General features: G+C 41.9%; 2 protein-coding genes and 1 long non-coding RNA gene across 5 annotated transcripts in view; 1 reads left to right on the top strand and 2 right to left on the bottom strand.

Annotated features, from left to right (window-relative positions):
• Positions 1-270: 270 nt before the first annotated feature.
• Positions 271-9,160, bottom strand: DRC12 (dynein regulatory complex subunit 12 homolog). Its single transcript, XM_082478020.1, is given in 7 exon segments — positions 271-467; positions 733-794; positions 797-803; positions 805-863; positions 3,558-3,628; positions 4,021-4,122; positions 9,045-9,160. Coding segments are annotated over 6 exon segments (360 nt in total). The 5' UTR covers positions 4,053-4,122; positions 9,045-9,160; the 3' UTR covers positions 271-338.
• Positions 9,161-9,249: 89 nt separating this feature from the next.
• Positions 9,250-27,552, top strand: part of CBL (Cbl proto-oncogene) — an 87,699-nt gene continuing 69,396 nt past the window's right edge. Inside the window, exon 1 of one of the 3 annotated variants that reach the window (XM_082478007.1) lies at positions 9,250-9,588. In XM_082478007.1, the coding sequence (XP_082334133.1) occupies positions 9,394-9,588 (195 nt within the window). In that variant the 5' untranslated portion in view covers positions 9,250-9,393. The remainder of the gene's footprint in view (positions 9,589-27,552) is intronic. The other 2 variants (XM_082478005.1, XM_082478006.1) reach the window with 2 other exon arrangements.
• On the bottom strand, positions 14,587-27,202 carry LOC309668349. The gene is made up of 2 exons (XR_014268196.1): positions 22,834-27,202; positions 14,587-22,784 (listed from the first exon to the last, which is right to left on the bottom strand). It is a non-coding gene; the product is annotated as an uncharacterized lncRNA (long non-coding RNA).

The following is a 27,552-nucleotide window of genomic DNA, read 5'->3' as shown; positions in this document are numbered from 1 at the left end:
GTGGGAGCTGGTGCCTGGTCACACTGTTGGTCTATTATAGAAATGGCCTTTCCCCACAAATCTGGCTGCCTTTGTTGGTGTTGGTGGAGGTAGGGTGACCAAAAGGGCCTCAGGCTCAAGGGGTGGGACCCAGTTTCTCTAGGAGAGAAGTTGAGACCTTGTCAAATTTCTCTCTTCTTATTCAGTCTTCAGGGTAATGGGTCAGCCCAGAACTGAGATGTTCCCATGAGGGGCACTCATCTCTGCCAAAAATCACAGCCCACAGTCCTGTTGAGTTCTACATCCAGACAGCTTTATTGCTGGGGCCTCAGAGGGCCCCAGAGACTAGAGGCTCACAGTCAAAGATCCAGGGGGTTGAGTCCAAACTGGCGGAGCTGCTCCTTGTGCCGGGCGTGGAGTCTCAGCACAGCCCCATCCCACTGAGGCTTGACGGCTCTCAGTTTGGCCGAGAGCCAGTCCAGGCTGTCCTGCAGACACCAAGCTTCAGATCTCAGGAAGGGAGAGGGCTGGAGGAGGGGTGTCCCAGGTTGGTCTGTAAGCTTTCCTAGCCAGTGTTTTCTCAGAGCTCTTACTCTTAGTGGGCAGGCATGGTTGTATCCCCTTAAGATAGAGCAGAGTCTCCTATGGAGATGTTTCTTTTCCTTTCCCCCTGGTCTGTCATTGTCACACTAGCTGGGATTTTGGGGGGGTGCTGGGCATCGGGATGGCTGGCCTTCAGAGGGTAGGGCTTACATGTAAGATTTCCTCATATTTGGGCTCCATGTCTGCCACGTGGGCCCGAAGCTGAGCCAGAGTTCAGTCCTACTCTCCAAGGGCCTGCACGGCCTCTCTCTGTGTAGCCGCAGCCTCCCTGTGGCACATCTCTGGGGACGGGGGCAGAAGGATGAAAGAGGACAGGGTGGTGACACTCTACCCTTGAACAGAGTCTCCAAAGGTACCCAAAGAGCAGAACTTGAGTGGGATCATTCCAGACTTCCCCAGAGCCATCAACTTTCCCATAGTTCCTATAAAGAGCTGAAATATACCATTAAGGTAGAGTAGAGAGAGTGGGCTTGGGACAAGAGATCTGGGTCCCAAATCTGGTTGTCATTTACTACTTGTGTAATGCCTGACATATCTCTCTCTGAGACTCAGTTTCTTCATCTTTATAGAGAAAATGACCCATACTTCACAGGCTTGCCGTGAGAGTTAAATGTGATAATGTATGGGAAAGCACCTAGTATGCAGGAAGTGCTTCATAAATGCTGACTGCATTTAAATTTGAGATAAGGCAAAGATTAGGAAAGGGGCTCAGGGCCTGCATGGCAGATAAGCAGCTCTTGGATATCTATAGCTAAACTAAAGCTATTTTAGGATAAGAAAATTTGAGGCCAAAATTGTGGAAAATCTGTGCACCATGCTAAAATTTTTCAACTGTATCCTGTTACCAAGAGGGAAGAGAGCAAAAGCTCATATATATATATATATATATATATATATATATATATATATATATATATATATATATATACACACACATACATGTATATGCTTATTTAGAAGCTCACTCATTTGTTAGCAAATAGTTATTTAGGACCTACCATGCATTAGGCCTTGAAGATAAGGAAATAAGTAAGTTAAACAGTTTCATTTAAGCTTGGTTTCATTATAAAAATCAGCCAAACTAAGCGGGAATATGTTTTGTTTTTTTAAAAAAATTATTTGTACTGTTTTTTTTAAAAAATTAATTTATTATTTATTTATTATTTTATTTTTGGCTGTGTTGGGTCTTTGTTTCTGTGCAAGGGCTTTCTCTAGTTGCGGCAAGCGGGGGCCACTCTTCATCGCGATGTGCTGGCCTCTCTTGTTGCGGAGCACAGGCTCCAGACACGCAGGCTCAGTAGTTGTGGCTCACGGGCCTAGTTGCTCCGCGGCATGTGGGATCTTCCCAGACCAGGGCTCGAACCCGTGTCCCCTGCATTGGCAGGCAGATTCTCAACCACTGCGCCACTGGGAAGCCCAGGAATATGTTTTGCTTATGGGAGACATGGCGGTGGTTGGGAGTTAGAACTGGATTTGGAGACACCATTGAGAGAGGGAAATGGGGTGAGAGACTTAGGTCTTCTTCTTATAACTTAAGATTTTTTTTTTTTTTTTGCCATCCTGAACTGTCTGCTGCAATTCTCAATGGTGGGAAAGTCAGTGGGGAAAGCAGTATGAGAGCTTAGATTGCAGTCTTCTAGAGAAGAACCATCCTAAATCCACCTCTTCAGTCTGGACAGCAGCAGTGATCCTCCGAGAGAAAGGGCTTCGAGGGTGGGGAAGCCGACCTAACTGCTCCCGAAGGCCCCTCACTTCCTCCGCCAGCTGCCTGCTGTGGGTCTCCATCGCCTCCTGCAGGGTGCAGCGCTGAAGACTCATCTCTGTGGTGGGGACGGTGGGTGGCCAGGGACCCAGGTGGGGACAGAGCGATGGAGAAAGGATGGGAAGTTGTGAGTGGGGAGGGCTCTGCTTGGTCCAGTGGGGCAGGTGCATAAAGGCCTTTTGGTTCTTCTTGTGGTGATTCTGAGAAGCTGGGGAAGGAGCTAGGAAACAAGGTCCCCTTCCCCCTGCCACTCAGGATGGGGATTCAGGCCCTTCTCCCCACTCAGTCCCACGGGATGAATGAGATAAAGGCTGTGGCTGCGTTTTGTAACCCACACAGCATCAAGCGCGTGGCATGGGCCATCGTGGAAGGTCCCTGCCCAAGATCCCAGAGGCCTTTGTTTGGTTCCTTCAGGATTCTTGTGTGTGCTGGGAAGGCTGAGACTAGGCATGGCAGATGGGAGTCCTCCTTGTCTCCCTACCCAGCATCCTCTGGCCCCCTTGGGTGTCCTCTTCCAGGCCCCTGTCTCCTGCCCACCTGCTTCATCAACTGCACACCTGCATATATGGCCTTCCCTTCACTCCGGGCCCCCTCCAGTTCAGCCTCCAGTTCTTGTATCCTCTGCTTCAGCTGGTCTTCAGAAGCCTTGGCTCAGCGGGCCTCATCCCTCCACAGAGCTGTGAACAGTCCCAGAGCAGCCCTCAGGACTGGCTGGGGACCCCACTAAATCAGCCCCCATGGCCTTGATGGACTCTGCCCACCTTTGGAAACCTGGCAGCAGGCTGCCAGCCTCTCATTGTCATTCTGGTGTTTGTTTTATTTCCCCCCTAGAATCCTACAGGCTCTTCGTTATTAAGAAGCGCAAACTCCCTCTGTGTTCTGGCTATGAAAAATAGCTGCCTTGGGACTTCCCTGCCAGTCCAGCGATTGGAACTCCGTGCTTCTACTGAAGGGGGTGAGGGTTCGATACCTGGTCAGGGAACCGTCATTCCACGTGGTGTGGACAAAAAATTAAGAAAAAAATAGCTGCCTTTATCAACCCTTACTGCCCACCGTTTCCTCACAACCCCAACTCTTGACAATCTTTTTCCACTAGGGGATGGTTAGAGATCAGCTCAGCCCTCCACCATAGCTCCAACCCTTCAAGCTCCCAGGGATACAGAAATGCCCATTGTCCCACCTCTATTGCCCCCAGAACTTCCACCCTTCTTACCCAAGTGGTCTTGGAGCAGCTCCTTTTCCAGCAGTGCCAGCCTGTGCATGGATTCAGTCTCCACATCTGCCCTGGCAAGATGGCAGAGCCTCAGCTTGTCAGGATCTCAGCCTTACCTACTCCCCTCCCATCCTCATCCCACACCCTGGACTTTTTTTTTTGCAGATCTCAGGACCACTAAATGAGGGATCTCTGATGGCAAAGTTTAATGAGTTCACTGCCCAGCACATGGCAGGTACTCAAAAGATGTGTAATGAATACATAAGGAAGGCACAGAGCCAGAGGGGGTTCAGATGGGCATGGGTGTTGATTTCCCCACTTCCCCAGCTCCATGGAACCTAGATGCAGATATGAAGGAGGAGGGTCAAGACAGCTCCGTCTTATCATGCAGAGGGCTGAATTCTCTCTGGAGGACCTCTGCTCGGTCTCTGAGCCAGAACGTGGAGAGGCAGGGGGCGCTCACCTCCACCCAGCCTGACTCACCAACAGCTGCATTCCTTTTCTTCTTCTGTGTCCCAGCTTTTGTCCCTTTTTCTTTGGTCTTAGGTCATATTTCCTTGCTGTCCTGGGGGAGAGAGGGGACTCATATTTAGGTCTGGACATGGAGCTGCTTTCCTGACCCCTAGACTGAACCAGGAGTCCCAGGAGAATTAGTGTTCTAGTCTCCAACTCTGTTTCTTATACTTTTCAGAAGCTTCTGTTCTTGGTTTCCTTGGAAACTTAGGCAAGGCTGAGGCCACTGGGAAGGATGGAGTTGTTTCTCTCTACCGGTCAGGTTCTAAGTACAGAAATCATTCCTCTCAACCCTCTTTCAGAGAAAACAAAGCTCAGTACCTGGTCCCTTTCCTCTTCCCATCATCCTTACCCTGCCTCTTCCTTCCTGCAAGACCTTCTCTTGCCTCTGTTGTGTCTCCCTGTGGTGTGACCCACTCACGAGGAGGGGCAGAGAAAAGGCCCAATGATCTAGGAGCCAGAGGAGGAGACTGGGGTCTGGGAACCAATCCAGAGTGGCAAATTTCCGTCGGGGGCGGGACTGAGAACTGGAAGGTTGGGTTTCTGGAGGCTGCATGTTGTCCTGGCAACTGGGAAACATGGTGTTCATAGGAAGGTAGAAGGGACTAAATATAAAGCTTAAAATACCAAGGTCTCAGAGGGCCAATACTCTCCTTATCCCCAAATCCTAAGTGTAGTTTGAGGAGAAAGGGCTTTGGAGCCGATCATCTATGATTCACTGCTCTGTAGCACAGCCTGCAATTTGGAGACTTACAAATTACAGATTTACACATCTGAAATAATGCTGTTGTGCTGATACAGAGGAAAAGGACTGACAGTAGCCATTTTGGGCAATTTACACATCCCAAGGTCTCATCAACAAAATGACATTATTAGGTTTAAAATTGAAGCTCTCCTTCAGGAAGGCACTCTGTGGTGTATGAAGGAAAGAAGTGCAGAAGAAGGTGGTTGAGAGAGTTTCCCCTTTCAGAGAAATGAGACGCAAAGGAGAGGTAGACCCAGGACCCCAGGGTGTTGACATAGAGAGATGCAAATGGAGAAGAAAGGTCACTGGTTAGAGATAGGAGCTGTGAGTTCTTATCCGCTCCGTCCGGATATGTAAACTTGAGCAAGCCATTTAAACTTGCTCAGCCTCAGTTTCCTGGTCTTTAAATCTTTGATTTTGGGGAATTCCCTGGCTGTCCAGTGGTTAGAACTCTGCGCTTCCACTGCAAGGGTCACGGGTTCAGTCCTTGGTTGGGGAAATAAGATCCTGCAAGCCACAGCGTGCGGCCAAAAAATAAAAAAGAAATCTTTGATTTTGTAAATCTTGAAAGGCCTGGATTTTCCCTGGGTATTTACAGGACTGTCTTCTCTCATTGTGACTTAATGTATTGCCTCTTTTCCTGTATTCCGGTCTGTGGTTGACTTGCAGACAGGTGCTGAGAAAATACCTTGCTTGGCTCCCTGCCGTACTGAGTTGGTTGGGGCTCCCTCTAGCGGACTTACTTGACCTTCTACTGAGTCCTGCGTTTTTCTATTTAAATTATTTACTGAGCAATGTTGCGGGGGGGGGGGTACCCCCCCTTAGGGATGCTTCTTGCTGGAGTCATGAAGAGTTGGAAAAATAAATCTGGGGAAGGGACAATGACGAGTGGTTTGCCCTGGTCAGCAGCCCTCGTCCCCCACCCCCTCTCTCCAGCCCTGTGCTATTGGGAGCCTTGTTGTCTGTCTGTCACTGGGATCTCTGGACACCATACTGGCTAGAATGAAAACAGCAGAAACTTCAGGGCTTTTCCCCTTGCGGATTAAGGGAACTGCTGACTCTTTCTTTAGATATTTCTATCTCTGTCTTCCTCAACATTTTTTGGTCATTTTTGGTCAATTGCCTGTTGTCAGGAACAGATCTGAAGAAACAGCCATGAGATCTGGGGGAAAAAATCCTTCCTCTAGGGAGCAGACAGATTCAGGCAGAGGCTGACGATATGTGTTTGTCACCTTCGTGGCTGCAGGGTACCTCTCTGACCCGGGGGACATTTTACAGAGTAAAGAGAAGAACTGGCCTTGTCCTTCCCGTTGCTTACTCTTCTTGTACCTCAGTGTCAGATAACCTTGTGCACATCTCCCAAATTGGAGATTTTTCTTCTAATCTTGAAGCATGTTTTTCATTTATTCCCCTCCCCCTCCCCCCAGAACCCTCTCTCCCTGAGTAGGAATGCAGTAGAGGTTCCTGTCCTGGTCCCTCCCTTCATCCAGAAGCCTGTTTGAGGACTTTTGAATAGAATAATTAGTGTCTCTGTTGTGCTGATGCACGGAGTCCCATATTGAGGACAGAAATTACAGAGTATAAACAACATATCGTGTCTCAGAAGAGCATTTACTTTTCAAATATATTCAGTCAACCGACTTTCAGGTGCAGAGAGGATGTGGTTTGGGGCGAAGGTGAAATGGAATAAGAAAATTGCCACAGGTCACATGATGTGATACAAACTGAGCCAGCTCTAGAATAATCCAGGAATGAGAATGACATTGTGATCAACAATTCAATCTCCAGCACATTTTGAAAACAAGCCAAGTGAAGATCGTGAAAGAAAGGTCAATCTTTCTTTCTTTCTTCATTAACCTCAGTTCATAAATGAAAACAGGAACGATCATTTCAGCAGAACTCTGTCTTCCTTTGAATAGGACCCTTTCTGGGGGTTTTAAAGAGATACAGAGGAGAGAAGCGTCACCCTCTCTACTTCATTCAAATGTGAGACAAATATAGGTCATCATATATTAAAAGAAATATGGGGACTTCCCTGGTGGTGCAGTGGTTAAGAATCTGCCTGCCAAAGCAGGGGCCACGGGTTCAAGCCCTGGTCCGGGAAGATCCCACATGCCGTGGAGCAACTAAGTCCGTGTGCCACAACTACAGAGCCTGCGCTCTAGTGCCCGCGAGTCACAACTACTGAGCCCACATGCCACAACTACTGAAGCCTACGCGCCTAGAGCCTGTGCTCCGCAACAAGAGAAGCCACTGCAATGAGAAGCTCGCACACCACAACGAAGAGTAGCCCCTGCTCGCCGCATCTAAAGTCCGCGCGCAACAACAAAGACCCAATGCAGCCAAAAATAAGTAAGTAAGTAAATAAATAAATAAATAATAATAAAAAAAAGAAATATGGCTTACTGCAGCAGAAACAGAGTGCCAATTTTACAATTCCATTCTATACAGACCATACTGAACATAATGCAAATTGGAAGCCTTAAACCAAGCCAGAGATGTACAATGATGATGTACATTGTGAAGATGACCTACAGGTTCATACACAGCTCCAAGGGTTAATTTCTTAACCTATACTCCATAAAATCTAGGATTTGACTACGAGGGGAAAAAGTACCCTTGCATGTCTACAGTGTGCTAAGTACTGTGGAAGACCAAAGTCGATAAGACAATATAGCATAAATTAATGTGTGGCAGGTGAGAAATAGATGATTACGGAAATTTAGAGGAGGACTGTCTGGTAAGGAGGACAATATTTGAGTTGAGTATAAAAAAATGGATTGGACTTTAGTAGCACTCTTTAGGCAGAGGGAATGCTCTGAGTAATAGTGATGAAAAAAGAAAGAATTGTGGTATTTTGTGAGTTGGTGAGTCACCCAGCATAGGATATATGTACTGGAATAGTATAAAACTGCAAGGTAGTTTGGAGTTAGATCATAACTGTTAATTTCATTCAGGAGGCAATGGGGAGCGTTTAAAGTTTTTTGTTTTGTTTTGTTTTGCTTTATGCTGTCAGACCTATACTTTAGGAACACTGGTCTGGTGGCAGCATGGATTGGAGGTGGCAGGGAAATGAGTGAGGAAAAGGTTTCAATAGCCCAAGGGAGAGGAAAGGAGAGCCTGCAACTAAGGGTGGACCCACTAGGGATGGGAAGTTTTGACAATTATCTAAGAGCTTTGTCTATATGTTTTCTTTAGACATTTTAACTCTTTCTAGGTGGGAATTGACGAACGGAAATTCTACTGATAGGAAATGATAATTTTGACTCCGCAATCAATCTTAGATACAGGCCATTGAATTGCAGACAAGGATATTTTTTCCCCTCTTACAGGACTGTTTGATAAGCTTAATTCCCTAATCAGTCAAGAGTTTGCAGAAGAGCCAGGTGGGGTATCTAAGGCGGAAGTGAGTACTTATTGAGACACCAGGGCCTGCATGCTCCCAAAGCTGAGGCTCAGAATTAGCAAATTAGGGCAGGGAACTTCCTTCTTTGGGAGAGAGGTTCTTTTTTTCAAAGTTCTTCCAGCGGAACTTTGAGACTAGGAAAGTGGAAATGACTGGGAACTGCATTGCTCTTCCCTGGGAGGAGCGAGGACTCCTCAGGCCAGGGCTTGAAGCTCAAGGTTTCTGTGGTCAGGGCTCGATGCTGGTGGTGCCCACCTGTGGTGCAGTGCGCTGAGCAGGGGAATCTTAAGTACATATTCAATTTCCAGAAAAGGAACTTGTGTTCAAAGCAAAAAAAGGGGGAAGTGTTTTGTTTTCAGAAGGGTCAAAGGGCCTGGAAGAAGAGCTCGAGGCCTAAGTGTCTCAAGCCTTTCTGGGATCTAATCAGGATGCAACAATCTGCAGCATTCACATTCCTGTCCTTGGTCCTGACTTAACTAGGAGTTTAAAACACTAGGGAGTGGGGGAAAAATTTCCCTTTTTCTCCCACAGTGTTAAGAAGCAAACAACTTTAAGTTCAATTTCTCATTTGTCAGGTGTGGAGTAAAGACTTGAAGTTCAGATTCTTTCTACGGCCACCTGTCTTAATTTAAATAGCCCAATGACCGCCTCCAGGAGGGTCATCCCACAACCCACAAGGAACACGGAGGGCTCGGCTTCTGCCTAGTGCGCAGGCTCCACGTTAGACCCCGCCCCGCCCTTTCCCCGCTCCTCCAGCAGGGGGCGCAGCGCGAAGGTTCCGCCTGGGCAGCACTCCCCCCCCGCCGCCCCCCCCGCCACTCACGGTAGGGGCGGGGGAGACGGCGCGGAAACTTGGCCGCAGCTTTCCGGGAGCTGTGGCTCTGGAGGGGGTGGCACAGGAGGGGTCGCTCCCCAGTCCGGACGCGGCCGCCCGCTCCACGCGCTCCTCCCGCCCCCGGGATCGCGCTCTCTGAAGGGGCGCGCCCGCGCGGACCCACGCTCCCGGCACCGCCCACTCCCCTCCCCGCGACCGCCCCTCCCTCCGCCCGGACGGCCGGCGGCTGTGACGGCGGCGGCCGGGAGAGGCCCCTCCTTCACGCCCTCCTTCTTTCCCTCACTCGCAGCCAAGCGGAGCCGGCGGACGCGGCTGGGCCCCTAACCCTCCCCGGGCTATGGCCGGCAATGTGAAAAAGAGCTCTGGGGCCGGGGGCGGCGGCGGCTCCGGGGGTTCGGGCTCGGGCGGCCTGATCGGGCTCATGAAGGACGCCTTCCAGCCGCACCACCACCACCACCACCACCTCAGCCCCCACCCTCCGGGGACCGTGGACAAGAAGATGGTGGAGAAGTGCTGGAAGCTCATGGACAAGGTGAAAGGCCTGCAGAGGACCCGCGGGAGCAGGGGTGGGCGTGGGCGGAGGGGCCGAGGGACGGGAAGGAAGGGACAGAGGAAGCTGGGGGAGGGGACGGGTCATGCGAGGCTGGGGAGGCGAGGAGCTGGGGTGACGGGGCGCAGGGGTGGGGAATATGGGGGTGGGGAGGAGACCGGGAGGATGGGGGTCGGCGGTGGGGGAAGGGCTGCGGTTGGGAGTGAGGGAACGTTGAGGTGTGTGTTTGGGGTTGCGAGACAAAGATGGGGTGGCGGCTGGGGTGAAGGGTAACTGGGGAGCCACCAGGGAGGAAGTATAATGGGGGTGCAGAGTTTGCGGCTCTGTGCAGGGTGTAGGGATGTGGGTCACGGAGTTGGCCCCGGGAGATAGGAGGGAGGGGGTGAGGAAGAGCGCTTGATTTACCGGCTGGGACTGTTAGCTGGATGAGCTCTGACTAGGGAATTAGGTTTACGGGCTCTGATTGAGAGACCTGGGGTCCTGACAACTCCGCAGGCAAACTGCGCTCTAGGTGAGCGTATAGTTTTTGTTTCTGTTTTTTCTTCTCATTAAGATGCAACACCGAGAGAAAATAAATGGGGGGGGGGTGTTTAAATGGGCCAAGGAAGGAACTTTCCTCCACATCTAGCGCTGGCTCAAGTTTTTCTCCTCCAAAACATTGAATGGGATCCATTGCTGGTGCTGAGATAGATATGCACTGATTAAACCACAAGTTCTGGTCATAACCATTATTTTAGTAGAGATATATTGACTGAGCGGGTTAGGCAGTAGATTCTGACTTCTTCCAGAACTTCCTCCTTACACACACAGCTTTTCGTTGGGTTCTACTTTTTTTGGTAACAGAACCTGACTCCTTATTACAGAACCTGACTTTAAACTTGTTAGATGAGCTGCTTTGGTGACTTTTTTTTTTTTTTTTTTAGCAAGTATGAAAAATAACCCCACTTTAAGTTTGGCATTTGAGAGAATTTTACTTCCTTATAGTTGTGTCTGTATAATGAAACATAGTAGTTAGTCCGAAGTATTTAAGAGTGTTTAAACAGTCTAACGGTTTGTTCCAGAGAATTCAATATTTCCTTGCTATTTTTCACATTTATTAATAACTTATTTTTGCAAAATTCATTCTGCAGATGAAAGGTGACTTGAAGGATCAGGCGTGTATTGTAAGAGAATGGTGTTATTTCCTCCAGAGTAAAATTTTCTTTGGTTCCTCTCTGGGCCTAGGTTCCTCTTCTGTAAAGTTCTTCATGGATTGTTTTGGACTAGAAACAGCTAATAAAAGTGACTATGAAGCACTTGGCAAATATAAATGTGCTATATAAATGCTTAATAAGTCCTGTGTATGTGTTAGCGCTCCTGTAGTGCATACCAGTGGTTTCAGAAGCTACTTTTTCACTGCTGGTTCTTCTCATGTTAAGTAATTGGTATGGTAATGAATAAACAAGTATTTGTATGTTGATTATGTTGGTGTTATAATGCTAATTTCATTATTAGAAATTGTAATAAAACCATTAAAGAAAGTTAGGCATAAAGGAAATTTTAAATGCATTGACACCTTGAAAATATATATGGAATATATTCAAAATCCGAAGATTGTAGGTTTGCATTTTAGGGAGTTAGAGTTAATGACTTAAAAAGTTTCTCCTGGAATGAAAAAACATTTGCATTTCTAGTTAGTTTCTCATTGTATCAACATGCGATGTATCAAAATCGTATTGATTAGAGACCTCTCCTTAAAAATAATAAACTTTTTATCAAATTTTTGAGTCTGTGTAACGTAGTCCTTAAAATAAGATTTCCCCTTAAGTCTTTCTCATTCATCTCTTTAAAGAGTGTGTGTTAAATTATGATTTCTTTTGCAGAATGTTTAATTATTGGGGAAGTATAAAGACCTCTCAGTTTTGAGTCAATGCTTTTCAGGTTTCGGTAGTTTCAAGGAAAGTAGGCTTCTGGCTTTTCCGTTCTAGCATTGGGAAAGGAATGTTTTATTCTTGTGTTGCTTGTTTTAGAAAATGATTTTTAGTACTTTTTGCCCCATATCACATATTACTGGTTGTGCTGAAATGAAAATAGTTCTTTCTGATGTATTAGTCCAGTAGGTTCGTACTGCTTTCCAGATTTTCTGACCAATTCTGTAGTGTTGTTAGATTGCACTGTCTATTTTACTCTTGCTGTTTAGAGCATAGATGTTCTCTTTTTTCACTTTATTTTTATTGTTGAAAGTCTTAAGTGTATCACTAACCCTTCTTGACTTTATGCCATATGATATAAGTGGAGAAGAACTTAGTGTCAAATCTATAGATGTCCCACACATTTATTGAATTTAGCTCTAAGTCACCATCTCATATCTGTTTTAACCTTGTCGTTGAAGCTAGGTGAATATTATTATCCCAGCCTATTATTAATCAGTTTATTGGTTTAGCCCTGGGAACTGTCTCCTCTTCTCCAATATTGGATGTATACGGATGGAGAAGTTGGCGTAAGTCATGGGTTCTGGTCAACATAGGCCCAATTTACTATTCCATTGCAGAACCTAAACTCATTCTTGGAAAAATGCTTGTGCTAGAATGCTTGTTATTAAACAGAAGATGTGGTCAGCCTCTAGGTTTTTTTTTTGCCACCCCGGTATATTGTAATTAATATTTGTGAAGATACTTGTATGTGAAGAAAGTGGCTAGTAAGTAGAGAGACAGCAGGGCAGGGGAGTGGAGAGAGCAATCATATAAATTGCCTTGAATGTAAATATAGAAGTATCAATGTACTTAATTTAGTGAGAGACTCAAAATTCTGTTATGAAGTAGAGTGGGAGTTGGCAAACTTTCTGTCACAGGACAGATAGTAAATACTTTAGGCATTACTGGCCACATATGCAGTCCTATATTCTTTTTTTTTTTTAAATAAATTTATTTTATTTATTTATTTTTGGCTGTGTTGGGTTTTCGTTGCTGCACGCGGGCTTTCTCTAGTTGCGGCGAGCAGGGGCTACTCATTGTTGCAGTGCGCGGGCTTCTCATTGCGGTGGCTTCTCTCGTTGTGGAGCACGGGCTCTAGGCACGTGGGCTTAAATAGTTGCGGCACGCGGGCTCAGTAGTTGTGGCTCGCGGGCTCTAGAGCGCAGTCTCAGTAGTTGTGGCGCACGGGCTTAGTTGCTCCGCGGCATGTGGGATCTTCCCGGACCAGGGCTCGAACCCTTGTCCCCTGCATTGGCAGGCGGATTCTTAACCACTGCGCCACCAGGGAAGCCCACTATATTCTTCCTATTGTTGTTTTTACAACTCTTTAAAAATGTAGGGCCTTCCCTGGTGGCGCAGTGGTTACGAATCCGCCTGCCAACGCAGGGGACACGGGTTCGAGCCCTGGTCCAGGAAGATCCCACATGCCGCGGAGCAACTAAGCCCGTGCACCACAACTACTGAGACTGCGCTCTAGAGCCCGCGAGCCACAACTACTGAAGCCCGCGCACCCTAGAGCCCGTGCTCCACAATAAGAGAAGCCACCGCAATGAGAGGCCTGCGCACTGCAACAAAGAGTAGCCCCCGCTCACCGCAACTAGAGAAAGCCCGCGCGCAGCAATGAAGACCCAACACAGCCAAAAATAAAATAAAATAAAAAAAAATGTAAAAGCCATTCTTATCTTGCAGGTGTACAAAAAAGGCTGCAGGCTGTAGTTTGTCCACCTCTGAAATAGAGCATCATGCTGGCAGTATTTTAGGTCCATGCTATGTTTTTATTTTAAATTAGCTTATGTTAGTAAAACCTTAAGGTGTTCATTTATTTAACGGGCTATAGTGTATTGGAAAAATGCTTTCCTTTAAAGCATGGATTTAAAAAAGCATTTAAAAAAGATAATCCTTCTGCTACCTACCTTCTCCCGCTTGCCCTCAAAAAAGCACCTTAAGTAACTTCCTGTATTTTGGAAGTAAGATGCACTTAATAGAATTTATGAATCAGTATATTTCATTGAACTCTTTTCTCCCTTTCTTCTTACCTTTCTTCCTATGCCTGCATGCTCACTAAATCAGGAGCACAGTAGTGCTAGGTGTAAATTCTTACATTCCAGGAGATTACATTATAGTAATAAGTGACTGTATGTTCAAAGTGATATGGGATCTCTTAAGTTTAAACATCATGTACATATTTCTTCTCTATCTTAACCTCTGAAGATTGTAAACTCCACGAGGACAGCAGCTATAATCTCTTTATCTCCTGCAGTGTCCAGTCACAAGGCCTTACACAATAGTAAGTGCGTTGTAAATATTTGTTAAATTAAACTGCTTTGTGTGCCCCAAAGGAATTCTGAAAGGAAAAGGCATGGGGGTGGGAATCATTTTTAATTACATTAAACTTACTTATTTCTTTCAGTAGTTTTTTGGCGGTATCATCCCTATTTTATGGATACTTAGCCTCAGAGAGGTTATGTAACTTAGTTAATAAGGGAGCTTGACTTGGAATCCAGGATTACGCAACTCCTAAGGCTTAGTTATTTCCTCCATACAGTAACTTCTCAGGTATACAACAAAGTCTCGATAACAAAAGTCATTTTTCGGAAAGTGACCTGTGTAGGTATACGACAGCAATTCTCACACACGCACACACACACTCTCACACCCGCCATTCACACACTCAGGCAAAGTAGATGTTCTCTTGAATGATGTTAATGTGGTGTTTAGCTAGTACTATTAAAAGAAATATCTTCTTTTAAGTTAAGGGTTTGTGTCTCTTCAAATTATGTGGGCTGGTTACTTTGCATGGTTATCATGGAGGTTTGTACACATTATTCTCCCATTGCACTTAATTCATGCCATTCAGCTCTGATGGCAGCTGTCCTTGATGAAACATTTGCAGTGCGGTGGGGGGCTCTCAAAACAATAAATGTGGGCATTTCATCTTGTAGCACCCACCAGGTGGTGCTGGTTCATGTTATTTTTCTTCTAAAAATTGGAAACCCTTTCTGTTGCTATTGTATTAATAAAGTAGGTGTTTATTTTCTGGTAGTCAGCCCCTTCCCAATTTAATTTTAACTCTAGGAATTTTAGTCACCCAGGAATTTGTGATTCAAAATAAAGGTATTGGGATTCATTAAAAAAAAAAAGTGATAGCATTTACCACTTTTTATTTCATCTGTTTCTCCCTCCACTAGAGCTCTTTAGGATCAAGGCTTTGTCTTTTTTTAAAATTTCTTTTTGGCTGCACTGGTTCTTCGTTGCTGTGCACTGGCTTTCTCTAGTTGTGGCGAGCGGGTGCTACTCTTCGTTGTGGTGCGCGGGCTTCTCGTTGCGGTGGCTTCTCTTTGTTGCGGAGCACGGACTCTAGGCGTGCGGGCTCAGCAGTTGTGGCTCGTGGGCTGTAGAGCGCAGACTCAGTAGTTGTGGCGCACGGGCTTAGTTGCTCCATGGCATGTGGGATCTTCCTGGACCAGGGCTCAAACGCGTGTCCCCTGCATTGGCAGGCGGATTCTTAACCACTGCGCCACCAGGGAAGTCCCAAGGCTTTGTCTTAACATCAGTTCCTGTGCCTAACACATAGTACTTGCTGAATGAAGTGCAAACATTTTAACAAAGTAAAATGGGATCAAAACATGTTCCCTCATTTTCTATGTGATTAATTAGGAGGATCAGGTAGGGAATCTTTTTTTTTTTTTTGAGTGTTGAATTAAAGTAACATTTACTAAAAGTAGTTTTACCTTTTTTGGTTATAAGGGTAATATACAGTCATTGTAAACAAAAAGGTTGTGTTGTTTTCATGCCTATTAAGAATTCCCCCAAGGGATGTAAAATTCTCCCTAGTTCCGTATGAATCGTGAGCTCACTGAGCATTTCATGTGATTCATGATAGAAATTTTGAAGGGTATATGGGATAAAAGTAGGGTTAGGCCAGGGAAGAACATAATCTGCTCTGTTCATTTCGTGGCTTTGGTTGAAGTTTTTGGTGACCCTTGCTGTAAGTACAACCCGTTTTTAATCTGTTGTTTGTTGGCTGTATACACGTGGGCAGACTGGTCCCCAGGTCTTCACTTTCAGTGGAGTTCATGTTATAGTCAAACATACGGATAATGTTTATACTATGAAAATCACCCCGCTAATGACTAACCTAGGGCCTTGAAAGAAAAATGGACTAAGCATTAGTTTGAAAACTGAGCCTAAATTTCAATCACATTTTCCAATGAAGTTGTTAATTCTGATCTTAGAATTAATTCTGATCATTAGGTTTGTTGGAAGAGGGGGATTATAACAAGCAAGTCATTGTGAAATGTTTTCATGATTAGCACATTTTGTGCTGGAAGGAAATAGGTGGGAGTAGTCAACCAGGAGCACTGGAAGCCAGCCTCAGCTCTGTCCCCACAATGTTCCTTCCTGCAGCAGCTTCCAAAAGGAGGAGGGGAAAGGGGTGCAGTGATGGTATTGGTGGTACACACCCACTGGGGATTCAAGTCCTAGGAGATGGAATGTCACTGCCATAGAAACTCCTAAATCAGCAATGACCCTGGGTCTCCCCTCTGCAACTTTTGGGATGGATGGCGAGTCTTGCTTAGCAAACTCCTCTGCCTTGGGCACCTTCTTACAGCCACCACTGACCTTCCCTCTTGCTCTGGGATCAACCACAAGAAATCTTAAAATGAGGCCAACTCACTGCTACTTCATTGAGCGGGATGGGATACTGATTCCTGCCTCCTTCTTTCTTAGAGCTACTTTGAATAGCAGTACACAGGTGTAGCACTCTTTGTGAAAAACAATTTATGAACCATGAAATATGCAGAACAAAATGTAAAGGTCTCCTTTTACTCTCATGCTGCAAAATGACTACCCTCTCCAGAGGTAACCACTGTCTACTGCTAGGGGTCCATCCCTCCAGTCCCTTGTTCTAAGCAGCTCTGAGAAGGCCGGGTGGATAGCATTGCCCTTGAAAGGTTTATGACTTGAGCAAGTTGTTGCCTTTTTGGCATTTACTCACTAAGACTGATAACTGAGTTCTAATAATGCCTTATATTGCTGAGCAGTTTACAATTTCACATCTGCTGATAGAGCAAAAATTTCAAAATAATGTGTCTTATGAGAAAGAAACAGATTCAGAGAGTTTAAGTAACCTAAGCCACCCAACTAATACTTTTGTTTTTTTATGTGGATCTTGAACTGCTGTTCAGACTCTAAGTGATTCTTTTTTCTTTTTTAAAAAATGTATTTATTTATTTATTTTGGGCTGCTTTGGGTCTTCGTTGCTGCACGCGGGCTTTCTCTAGTTGCGGTGAGCGGGGCTACTCTTCTTTGCAGTGCGCAGGCTTCTCATTGTGGTGGCTTCTCTTGTTGCGGAGCATGGGCTCTAGCGCGCGGGCTTCAGTAGTTTTGGCACGCGGGCTCAGTACTTGTGGCTCGTGGGCTCTAGAGCGCAGCCTCAGTAGTTGTGGCGCACGGGCTTAGTTGCTCCACGGCATGTGGGATCTCCCTGGACCAGGGCCCGAACCTGTGTCCCCTGCGTTGGAAGGTGGATTCTTAACCACTCTGCCACCAGGGAAGTCCCTCTAAGTGATTCTTATAAGCCAGTGCCTCTCAGACTTGAACATGAATTCAGATCATCTGGGGATCTTGTTAAAACATAGAGTCTGAGTAGATCTGGTGTAGGGCCTGAGATCCTGTGTTGCTGACAGGGATCACACTTCAAGTAGCAAGGCCCCATACCACAGTTGCTTTTATTTTGTAGATAAGCATGACAGATTTTATTTTAAAAAAAAGAAATGACAGTAGAGTATCTTATTTATGTTTAAGGTATTAATTATTATGTTCTTAAATTTGGAAAGTAATACATACTTACAAAATTACACATTTTTAAGCAAAAGTGGGATTTTTAAACAAAAATGCTTCTAGAATTAAAAAAATTTTTTGCTACGTTATGGAGATTATCCATGTTAATACTACATGTAGGTCTCCCTGAATAATTATTTTTTATAGGTTTGTTTGTTTGTTTATTTATTTATTTATGGCTGCATTGGGTCTTTGTTGCTGTGCGCGGGCTTTCTGTAGTTGCAGTGAGCAGGGGCTACTCTTCGTCGCGGTGCGTGGGCTTCTCTCATTGCGGTGGCTTCTCTTGTTGCGGAGCATGGGCTCTAGGCAGGCGGGCTTCAGTAGTTGTGGCACGCAGGCTCAGTAGTTGTGGCTCGCGGGCTCTAGAGCACAGGCTCAGTAGTTGTGGCGCACGGGCTCAGTTGCTCTGCGGCATGTGGGATCTTCCCAGACCAGGGCTGGAACCCATGTCCCCTGCATTGGCAGGTGGATTCTTAAGCACTGCGCCACTAGGGAAGTCCTGAATTCTTTTTTTAAGGGGTGTATAAGATTTTATAATATGGATATATATGTTTATTTAACAAATTCATATTGATAGTCTTCTAGGTTATTTCTGATTTTTAATACTAGAAACAATGCTGCAGTGACTATCTATTATGCAGTTGCTAAACATTCTTTAGAATAAACTTCTAGAAATGAAATGTACTGGGTCAAAGCAATCATACATTAAAGTTTGAAAAGTATATATTGGCACATTGCCTTCCAAAAAGTCTGCTTTCATCCACAATCCTTGTCTAGTTTGTTGATTTTAAATATGGTAGCTGATTCCTAGTTACTTCAGGTGAAAATTACGTTGGCACCTTTTCCACCATCACATTTTCAGTGAACATGAACTTTTTGCTGGGTGCTAGGGAGTTAAGGATGACTCAGTCCTCATACTTGCAAACTGGGGATATAACTGAAGGTGTTCAAAGGGATCAGGGAAACCCCTGTGGGAATCATTAGGCAAATCTTTACTTAATCCTTGAGACCAGAAAAAGGATTGGGACTGGGGAGGGACTAGACCAAGCAGAGAACTCCACAATATCCTAATTCACATTTGTGCCTTAATTAGGGTCTGACATCCAAAAATGATGGTAAAATCATTTAATCTCTAGTTCATGCTAAGTATTGGTTTGAAGTTGCACTGATAAGTCTGAGAAGAGAATTATATTTTCCTTTTAAAAACAGAATCCCTGTATAAAAACTGCATGGTTAAGCTGTTAGCACATGTCGGTTATTTAATTTCCTACATTGTACTGGCTGTATTTTTTTTTTTTCTGCAATTAATGCGATAAATGAAAGTAATGAGATTGGTAATTAGTTGTAAGTGACATAGTGCTTTTAATAAATAGTGTTGGGAGGTATTTGAGAAGTGTTGGGTAGTAATTACAGTTCAAGTCCCTGAATGGGTTTTGATAAATCAGTAATGGAGAAGAGTAATTAGAAGTAAAAGACTTTTTTTTCTTGGGGCCATTATCTAGTGATGATATGTTTCTTTTAAAAAAAGTATGGGTTTCTGATTTCTCTTTGAAAAACAGTCATAAGTTTTCATTTAAAAGCTTCACTGTGTAGTTACACTTGGAGAACTGTTAAATCTCTTCAAGTTTCTGAGTTGATTAGCTTCTAAAACTTGAAGCTTTAAGAAATTAATTGATCTAACTCTTAATTTATAGAGGGAGAGAGACCCAGAGAGATGAGTAACTTGCCCAGGGTCACATAGCCAGTTAATGTCAGTCACCACACTAAGACCCAGGTCTCTGGACTCCTACCCTGGTGTCCTTTCTGCTGTACCTCCTGTTCTCTTGAGCAACTGATTCTTTTAAAACTGTAATCAAATTTTATGTGTTTTATGTATAGCTCACCATACTGAATACTTGCTTTTGAAGCTTAGTGCTTATTTTAATCATGCTTTTTAACATATGAAAAAGTTTGAAATGAAAAATGCTTCTATGGATAAGTTAAGGTCTACAGAGATAAAAATACTTAGTCATTCATAATCATATATGCTTATAGTTTTCTGCCTAGTTAGAAATACAGTTCCTTAGTGTTAGGAAAGATTCTGTGTTCAGAACAGAATTAGGCATAGGCACTGTTCTCTGTAACTTTTCTGTTTTTAAAAATTTAGCAATTTCCAAACATAATTTTATTCCCCTTTATTGTAATCATAGCACTTTCCAAATTTTTTCTATTGACCATTGAGCCCTTGGCAGAAGCAAAGGGAGGAGCTAGGCCAGTGAGGAAGCTATTATGAATGGAGTATATGGCAGCTGTACAAGGATACTGTTGGTTTCCCAGAGCTAAGCGTGTTTCTTTTTGACATTGTTCTGAGTGATGCTGTAAATGTACAGGCAGAAGTAAACAAAAGGAAGCCATTTTTGCTATTGTAAGACTTTGAAAGCAAAATAAAGTTGAGAACAGACTAAGCAGGAAAATATCTTTCGGAAATTTTTTGGTGAATTTTTTAAGCTCAGAATGCACATTTGTGCTTTAGAGGTTAACTAAAACTGCCAATTTAACATTCACTAATAAAGGCAGGTTCTTTTGGCTTTTGATGTTTGTTAACTATTGACTTGAATTATTCACAAAGCCTTTTGGAAACTTTTTCCCTAGAGGTTATAAATATTTAGGGAATTTTTTTTTTTTTTCTTTACAGAAGATTTTAATGTCAAAAGAGTTGCTCTACCTATATACCTACTTTATGGTCTGTGTTAGTGTTAAGGAGTGCTGATTTCCCTGGTCATGTGATTGATTTATCTTTGAAAGATCTTGAGAAAAGCAGATATTTAATCTACAATTGATCTTTACAAGGTCACATTCTAAGGAGGGACTGATAACATTTGTGGAACGTACATGATAGTAGTTTGAAAATGCGAACTAATCAAGTGTTTGGGAGACATTTAAAAACTCATGATATTTTAAATCTGTTATGAGGGGTAATATGTTTTTTCAGGTCATTGTCATTAATCAGCGTTTATTAATTGCTTACTCTAGGTTGGGCAGAGCAATTTTAGTTTAGTTTTGTTGTTGTTGAAAGGAAGTATACCTTTTTTTCCAGAGGTATTAGGCAAATAATGCATTTTAACCTGAATTCTTAATGTTAATGCATTTGCCCTTAAATAGGGAGAATATATTATGGGTTGGCATGTGTAGCTCTGGATATAAATGTAAATAATTTGGGGGGAGCTCTGCTTGGTTTGGACCTTTGAAGGAGTGGTTACTGTAGTGTTTGCAGATTGTTGGTCACCCTGTTCTTGGGTGGCCTGCTGCCTTTTCTCTATTCCTTGGTTACCAAGTAGTCAGAGACCGTGCAGGTTTGGAAGGGTAGCTATGTCATGGCCAGATGGTAGGAATAAGGGTGTCAGTTTCTGGGAGTCAACAAAGGGTGATGTGAGGTCTAACATTCTGTCTTCAATAGATAATTCCTGCCTAACCTGCAGATAAACCTGGTTGAGTTGTATGGAAATGGGGAGGGAACTAGCATTGAATGTCTACTTTATTGGAAACTGTACAGTCCTTTCATAAACATTTATTATGAGGTGGGTATTACCGCTGTCTTAAAGGTAAAAGAACTGAGGCTCAGAGGTTAAGAAATTTACTGAAGGTAAATGACTGAAACAGGACATTCTGATGTGGCTATTTGGTGTAATCTTGTCAAGATACTAAAACACTTTAATTTTAATTCAACACATAAAAGCTTATCTTCATCATACTGTCTCCTTGTTAATTCCCTGATACTCCACATCTCTCCCTTAATGACCCTCTTCACTTTGCTCTCTACACTGTAGTCTCACTGACCTTTCTATTCCTCACATCCAAACCTATTCTCACTTTAGGGCTGTTGGATTAGTTGTTCCCTCTGTTTGGGCTACTCTTCTGCTGATTCTACATGATGGGCTCCTTCCTGTAATTTTAACTCTTAGCCTAAATTCACCTCAGAGAAGCTTTCCCTACTCACTGTGCTAAAGTAGTCATCCAGCATTTTCTTGTTATTCTATTTTAATTGTCTGCATAGAACCTGATATTTTTCTTGTTGATTTCCTTTTTGTTGTTTATTGCCTGATTCCTCTCAGATTCAGGGGTATGGTATTTTTACTTTTGTATCCCAGTGCCTGACATATATTTGTTGAATGGATATGTTGAGAAAAATCAAAACCAGGTGCAATCTTCTTAAACGTACTGCCTTCATATCTCTGAATTTGTGTCTGTCTAAACCTGTCCTCATTCCCTTTCTTCCTGTTTTAAAGGAAGGAGGTGTCCCTTCTTTTAATGGTATTGGGTGTTTAGTGTTCTAGCTGTGTTGTAGATCCCGTTTTCCATTTTCTTTTAATTTATCTTTTTCTCTTCTGGTTCTTTCTCCATATAAAATATGCTCAGTATTCTCTGAAGATAAAAACCTTCGATCATATACCTCTTGTAGTCTTTGCTGAATCTTGATATCTTAGTCTCAATGTCAGTCTCCCCTAACTCCCTCCATGGACTAATTTAAGAACCTACCATTTTAATATTTTTATTATAAATATATATTCTGTAAAAAGATATTCTGAATCATAAATACCTGTGTTCCAAATGAGGTTTTGGAATGTAATGCTTATAAATTGGGTACTATTTATTTTAATTAGTATGAGTTCTTAACTCTGTTGCATTTAGAATATAGCTGTCTTCTGAGGTAGAGTCTTTTTTTCTTGGCTGTGTTGTTCCCTTTTGGCTTGAAACCCTTGATAGGATGAGCAGCTTCCTAAAACACTGTTAAAATATTCATAAATCAGATATTTTTGTTGATTCAGCTTGTCTTTATTTGCCAGGCTTATATAGGGCTCTTTTTCAAGAGTACAGGAAATGATGTACAGAGGATAAAATATTTAGTTTAAAAATTTTAATATTGTCTTACATCATTTGAAGAGACATTAGTAATTAAATTGGAATTTTGCAATTGTTCCAGGTGGACCTAGTGATCCCACTTCTGGGAGATCTATCCTAAGGAAATAATCTGATGTTTAGAAGAATAAAATGCCCAAAGATGTTCATCACAGTGATACTTGTAATAGCGAAGACTTAAAAACAGTATAAATGTTAAAGTGGAGGGGATGGTTTAAGATATGGTATGTCTATAGAGTGGAACCATTTCGACATCTTTAAAAAGTTTATAATGAGCTTTTGGTGATGCAAGAAAATAGGCATTTTAAAATATTAAATAAAGAGTAAGAAGTCAGACTTCTGCTTCTACCATTGTTAGAGTAGGTTGTTTCAAACCAAATAATACTGCTGGCAACTAGAAAAGCTAGAAGATGTTGAAGAGCTATAAAGGCAGTGAGGAATTAGAGGCCAGGTTCTGGAAGATAAGGAAAGCTCTGAGAGGTAAGCCTTATTTTTTTTTTTTTTTTTTTTTTTTTTATTTATTTTTTTGGTAAGCCTTATTTTTGAGGCCGCCTTTTCCATGAGGTCATTGCTGATTCTGGAAGTGATAGCTGAGAGGCTGAATAGAGTTTTCAAAATGCTCATGTCAAGGAAGACGAAAAATTGGAATTAGGGCCTGCCAAGGTTGAGGGCCTTGGGAAACACTCTAGGTTTTGGGGTTGGGTCCCTGAGGGCCTGAATTGTAGGAGTAAGGGTGAAACAGAAGTAAACCAGTCTTTACAGGGCACTGAAGACTGAAGCCCAGCTTTTTAATCTTCTCAATTTTGGGTTAGATTAAGATGACCTGGAATTCCTAGTGTCCCTAGCCAAATCTGTCTGCTAGAAGCAAAAGTAAATCCTTTCTGAATAACATCATCTGTAGCATCAGATGGTCTTTATAATTTTTTATATACAGTGTTCAGCACTCAATAAAAAATAATTAGGCTTATGAAAAAACAAACTACAACTGAAAACCAACAGGAAAGATTGATAAAAGATACATACTTACGGGGGATACAGATATTTGAGATATCAGTCATGGACTTATATCTATGATTAATGTGTTAGAAGAACTAAAGATAAAATAGATAATTTTTTTTTTGAGTATATCAAAATTTATTTAAGCATTCCCTTACTGTTGGGCAATAAATAAATTTCCAATGTTTTTTGTTTGAATTAAAAAAAAAAATCCCACAAGGACTCAGAGGCAAAGAATATACAAATCAATTTTCACTGCAAAGTAAAGGAGCTGTTACAGTGGAGGATTACTGGACTGAATGTCAATATTATGACATAGTATGAGTGTGTTTCATGTTTGGTAATTGCAATCATTGTTGCTTTTGTTGTGGTCATCCATGTACAATGCTTGGTGTCAGTCTATTTATCTCTTGTAAAAATAAAATACAGTGTGTGTGTGAAAAAAAAAACAAAAACAAAAACAAAACTGAGTTTGTCAGGAAAATGAAACAATAGACTCACTGAGCTACCCAGAGAAATTGTTGAAAATGTGTAAGAGAACTCCTTACTTTTAAGAATTTATCATACAGAAATTGTCAGCTATTTATAATTGCAAAAAACATTGGAAAAATAGATAATTTTATCAGAGATCTGAAGTGGTAAATAATGAAATGGTAATTCTAGAACTGAAAAACACAAGAACTGATTGTTAACTCAGTGGGTGGGTTTAATAGCATAAAGCTGAAGGAAAAATTAGTGAGGTAGAAGGTAAGTCAGAAAAAAAAAAATCCAGACTGAAGCATTGAGAGACAAAAGGATGGAGAATACAGAAAAGAGTATGAGAGGCATATGGAATATTGAGTAAAGGTCTTATGTACAAGTACTTGAAGTTCAGAAGGAGAGAGGAAAGAGAATGGGGCAAAAGCAATATTTGATGAGAAATTGGCTGAGAATTTTCCAAAACTGACAGAAATTATCAAGTTCCAAATTAAAGAAGCTCTATAAACACCAGGAAAAATCCAGAGTAAACTACACTTAGGCACATCGTAGTAAAACTGTTGAAAACCCGAGGCAAAGAGAAATCTTAAAAGCAACCACAGAATAAGACATTTTATCTTCAAAGGAGCAACAGTGAGACTAACAGCCTGACTTTTCAACAGTGACAGTGGCATCTAGAAAGCATTCCTCATTTTATTGCACTTCATTTTATTGCACTTAACAGATAATGCATTTTTTTTATAAATTGAAGGTTTGTGGCAATCCTGTGTTGTCAGTTGATGATTAGCATTTTTTAGTAATAAAGCATTTTTAAATTAAGATATGTACATTGTTTTTTAATAATACTATGTCTTGCACACTTGATAGACTATAGTATAGTGTAAACATAACTTTTATATGCACTGGGGAACCAAAAATTTTGTGTGAGTTGCTTTATTGCAATTCTTGCTTTATTGCCATACTCCCTTTATTGCAGTGGTTTGGTACCGAAACTGCTATATCTCCGAGGTATGCCTGTAGCTATAAAGTGATGACAGAAAATAACTGCCAATTCTTATCCAGGGAAAATAGCCTTTAAAAGTGGTTACAAAATAAAGATGTTTTCAGATAAATAAAAACTGAGGAGAATTTGTAGCCAGCAGCCCATTCCCTAAAGGAAATACTAAAGGATGTTCTTTAGGCTGAAGGAAAATGATTTCAGATGCAATGAAGAGCATTGGGAAGGGGGGTTGTGTGGGTAAATGTGAATGAATATTCGCCGTATAAAGTAATAACAGAAGTAATAGTAATAATAATGACTTGTGGACTTTATATGATATATGGAATTAAAATGTGTGATAGTAATAGCACATAACTTGAAAAGAGTAAATGGAGTTAGTGTCCCAAGTTCCTTGCGTTGTCTGGGAAGTGGTAAAAGTACTACTTTATATAAGATTTAATGAATCAGAGATGCATTTTATAATTACTAAGGTATTCATTTAAAGAGTAGTAAAAGAATATATATTTGGCAAGCTGATGGGGGAGAAAATTGGGACAATAAAAAAATGCTTAAACCGGAAGAGGGCAAGAAAGGGGAGGTAAAGGAAGATGAAACAGGAGAGATACATAGGAAACAAATAGTAAATTATTATATTATTTATTATAGGATCAGTACTTATTAAGTGAACCATATGAAATTGCCAGTATTTGACCTACAATAATAGCAGTTTCATAGTTGAAGTGTAAACAGGTCAAATTGGTTAAAATCTAAGATTATCAGAATTAAAAGGAAACCAGCTATATTCTGCATGACAAAGTCGTGCATTAAATTTAAGAATACAGAAAGTTTGAAGGTAGAAGAATGGAAAAAGATACACCATGCAAACACCAACCCAGGAAAGTTGGTTTAGCTATATTAGATACATTAAAGGGGACTTTAAGGCAAGAAGTGTTTCTAAAGAAGGATATTTCGTTGATGAAAGTGCAGTTTACCAAGAAGAAAATAAAAAGGATGTTGAAAAAAAGTAATACAGTATTACAATTGCATTGATATTTTTTGAACAAATGGAAAAAAAGAAAAAGTGCAGTAGTTCTTATGATTTATCATTACTAAAATGTTAGTGTTGTCAAACTAATCAGTCTTTGCATTTATGATTTAAAAAAATTTTTTTTATTGGAGTATAGTTGATTTACAATGTTGTGTTAGTTTCAGGTGTGCAGCAAAGTGAATCAGTTATACGTATACATATATCCACTCTTTTTTAGATTCTTTTCCCATATAGGTCATTATAGAGTATTGAGTAGAGTTCCCTGTGCTATAGGTCCTTGTTAGTTATCTATTTTATATATAGTGGTGTGTATATGTCAATCCCAATCTCCCAATTTATCCCTCTCTCCCCTTTCCCCCACTGGTAACCATAAGTTTGTTTTCTGCATCTGTGACTCTATTTCTGTTTTGTAAATAAGTTCATTTGCACCATTTTTTTTAGATTCCACATAAAAGTGATATCATATGATATTTGTCTTTCTCTGTCTGACTTACTTCACTCAGTATGACAATCTCTAGGTTCACCCATGTTGCTGCAAATGGCATCATTTCGTTCTTTTTTTTTATGGCTGAGTAATATTCCATTGTATATGTGTACCACATCTTCTTTATCCACTCTTCTGTCAATGGGCATTTAGGTTGCTTCCATGTCTTGGCTATTGTAAATAGTGCTGCAGTGAGCATTGGGGTGCATGTATCTTTTCAAATTATGTTTTTCTCCAGATATATGCCCAGGAGTGGGATTGCTGGATCATATGGTAGTTCTGTGTTTAGTTTTTTAAGGAACCTCCATACTGTTCTCCATAATGGTTGTACCAATTTACATTCCCACCAACAGTGTGGAAAGATTCCCTTTTCTCCACACCCTCTCCAGCATTTATTATTTGTAGATTTTTTGATGATGGCCATTCTGACCAGTGTGAGGTGATACCTCTTTGTAGTTTTGATTTGCATTTCTCTAATAGTGATGTTGAGCATCTTTTCATGTGCTTTTTGGCCATTTATATGTCTTTGGAGAAATGTCTATTTAGATCTTCTGCTCATTTTTTGATTGGGTCATTTGTTTTTTTGATATTGAGCTGTATGAGCTGTTTGTATATTTTGGAGATTAATCCCTTGTCGGTCGCTTTGTTTGCAAATATTTTCTCCTATTCTGTGGGTTGTCATTTTGTTTTGTTTATGGTTATGATTTGCTTTTGTGTCTTAAGAAATACTTCCTCTCTGAGATCATAAAGTTCAACAAATGTTTTCCAAATTTTTTTCTAAAAGCGTTAAAGTTTTTTCTCCACACAAGATCTTTAATTCATCTGAAATTTACTTTTCATGTAACGTGTAAGGGATGTAATTTTTTTTCCCATATGGATAACCAGTTTTCCAGTAGTTTTTCTCTTGAACTGATTTGTGTGTGTGTTTTTTCTTTTTTTGGCCACACTGAACGGCATGAGGGATCTTAGTTCCTCTACCAGGGATCGAACCCATGCCCTCTGCAATGGAACCACCTAGTCCTAACCACTGGTCCTCCAGGGAATTCCTCTTGAACTGATTTGTAATGCCACTTCTGATGCTGAATTTCCATACATGTGTGTCTCTGTTTGGGCTCTCTTCTTTTCCATTTGGCCATTTATCTGTCTTTGGTCAACATCACACTATTTTAATTATAAGATTTTAAAAAGTCTTGATAACTCATTGGGTAAATACCACCTACTTTGTGACTTTTCAAAATAGGCTTGGCTGGTTTTGGTCTCTTTTTCTTCC

Source organism: Balaenoptera physalus, assembly GCF_965194825.1.
Source record: "Balaenoptera physalus genome assembly, chromosome: 10".
Taxonomy (NCBI): Eukaryota; Metazoa; Chordata; class Mammalia; order Artiodactyla; family Balaenopteridae; genus Balaenoptera; species Balaenoptera physalus.
This window is presented reverse-complemented; position numbering and strand designations above follow the sequence as displayed.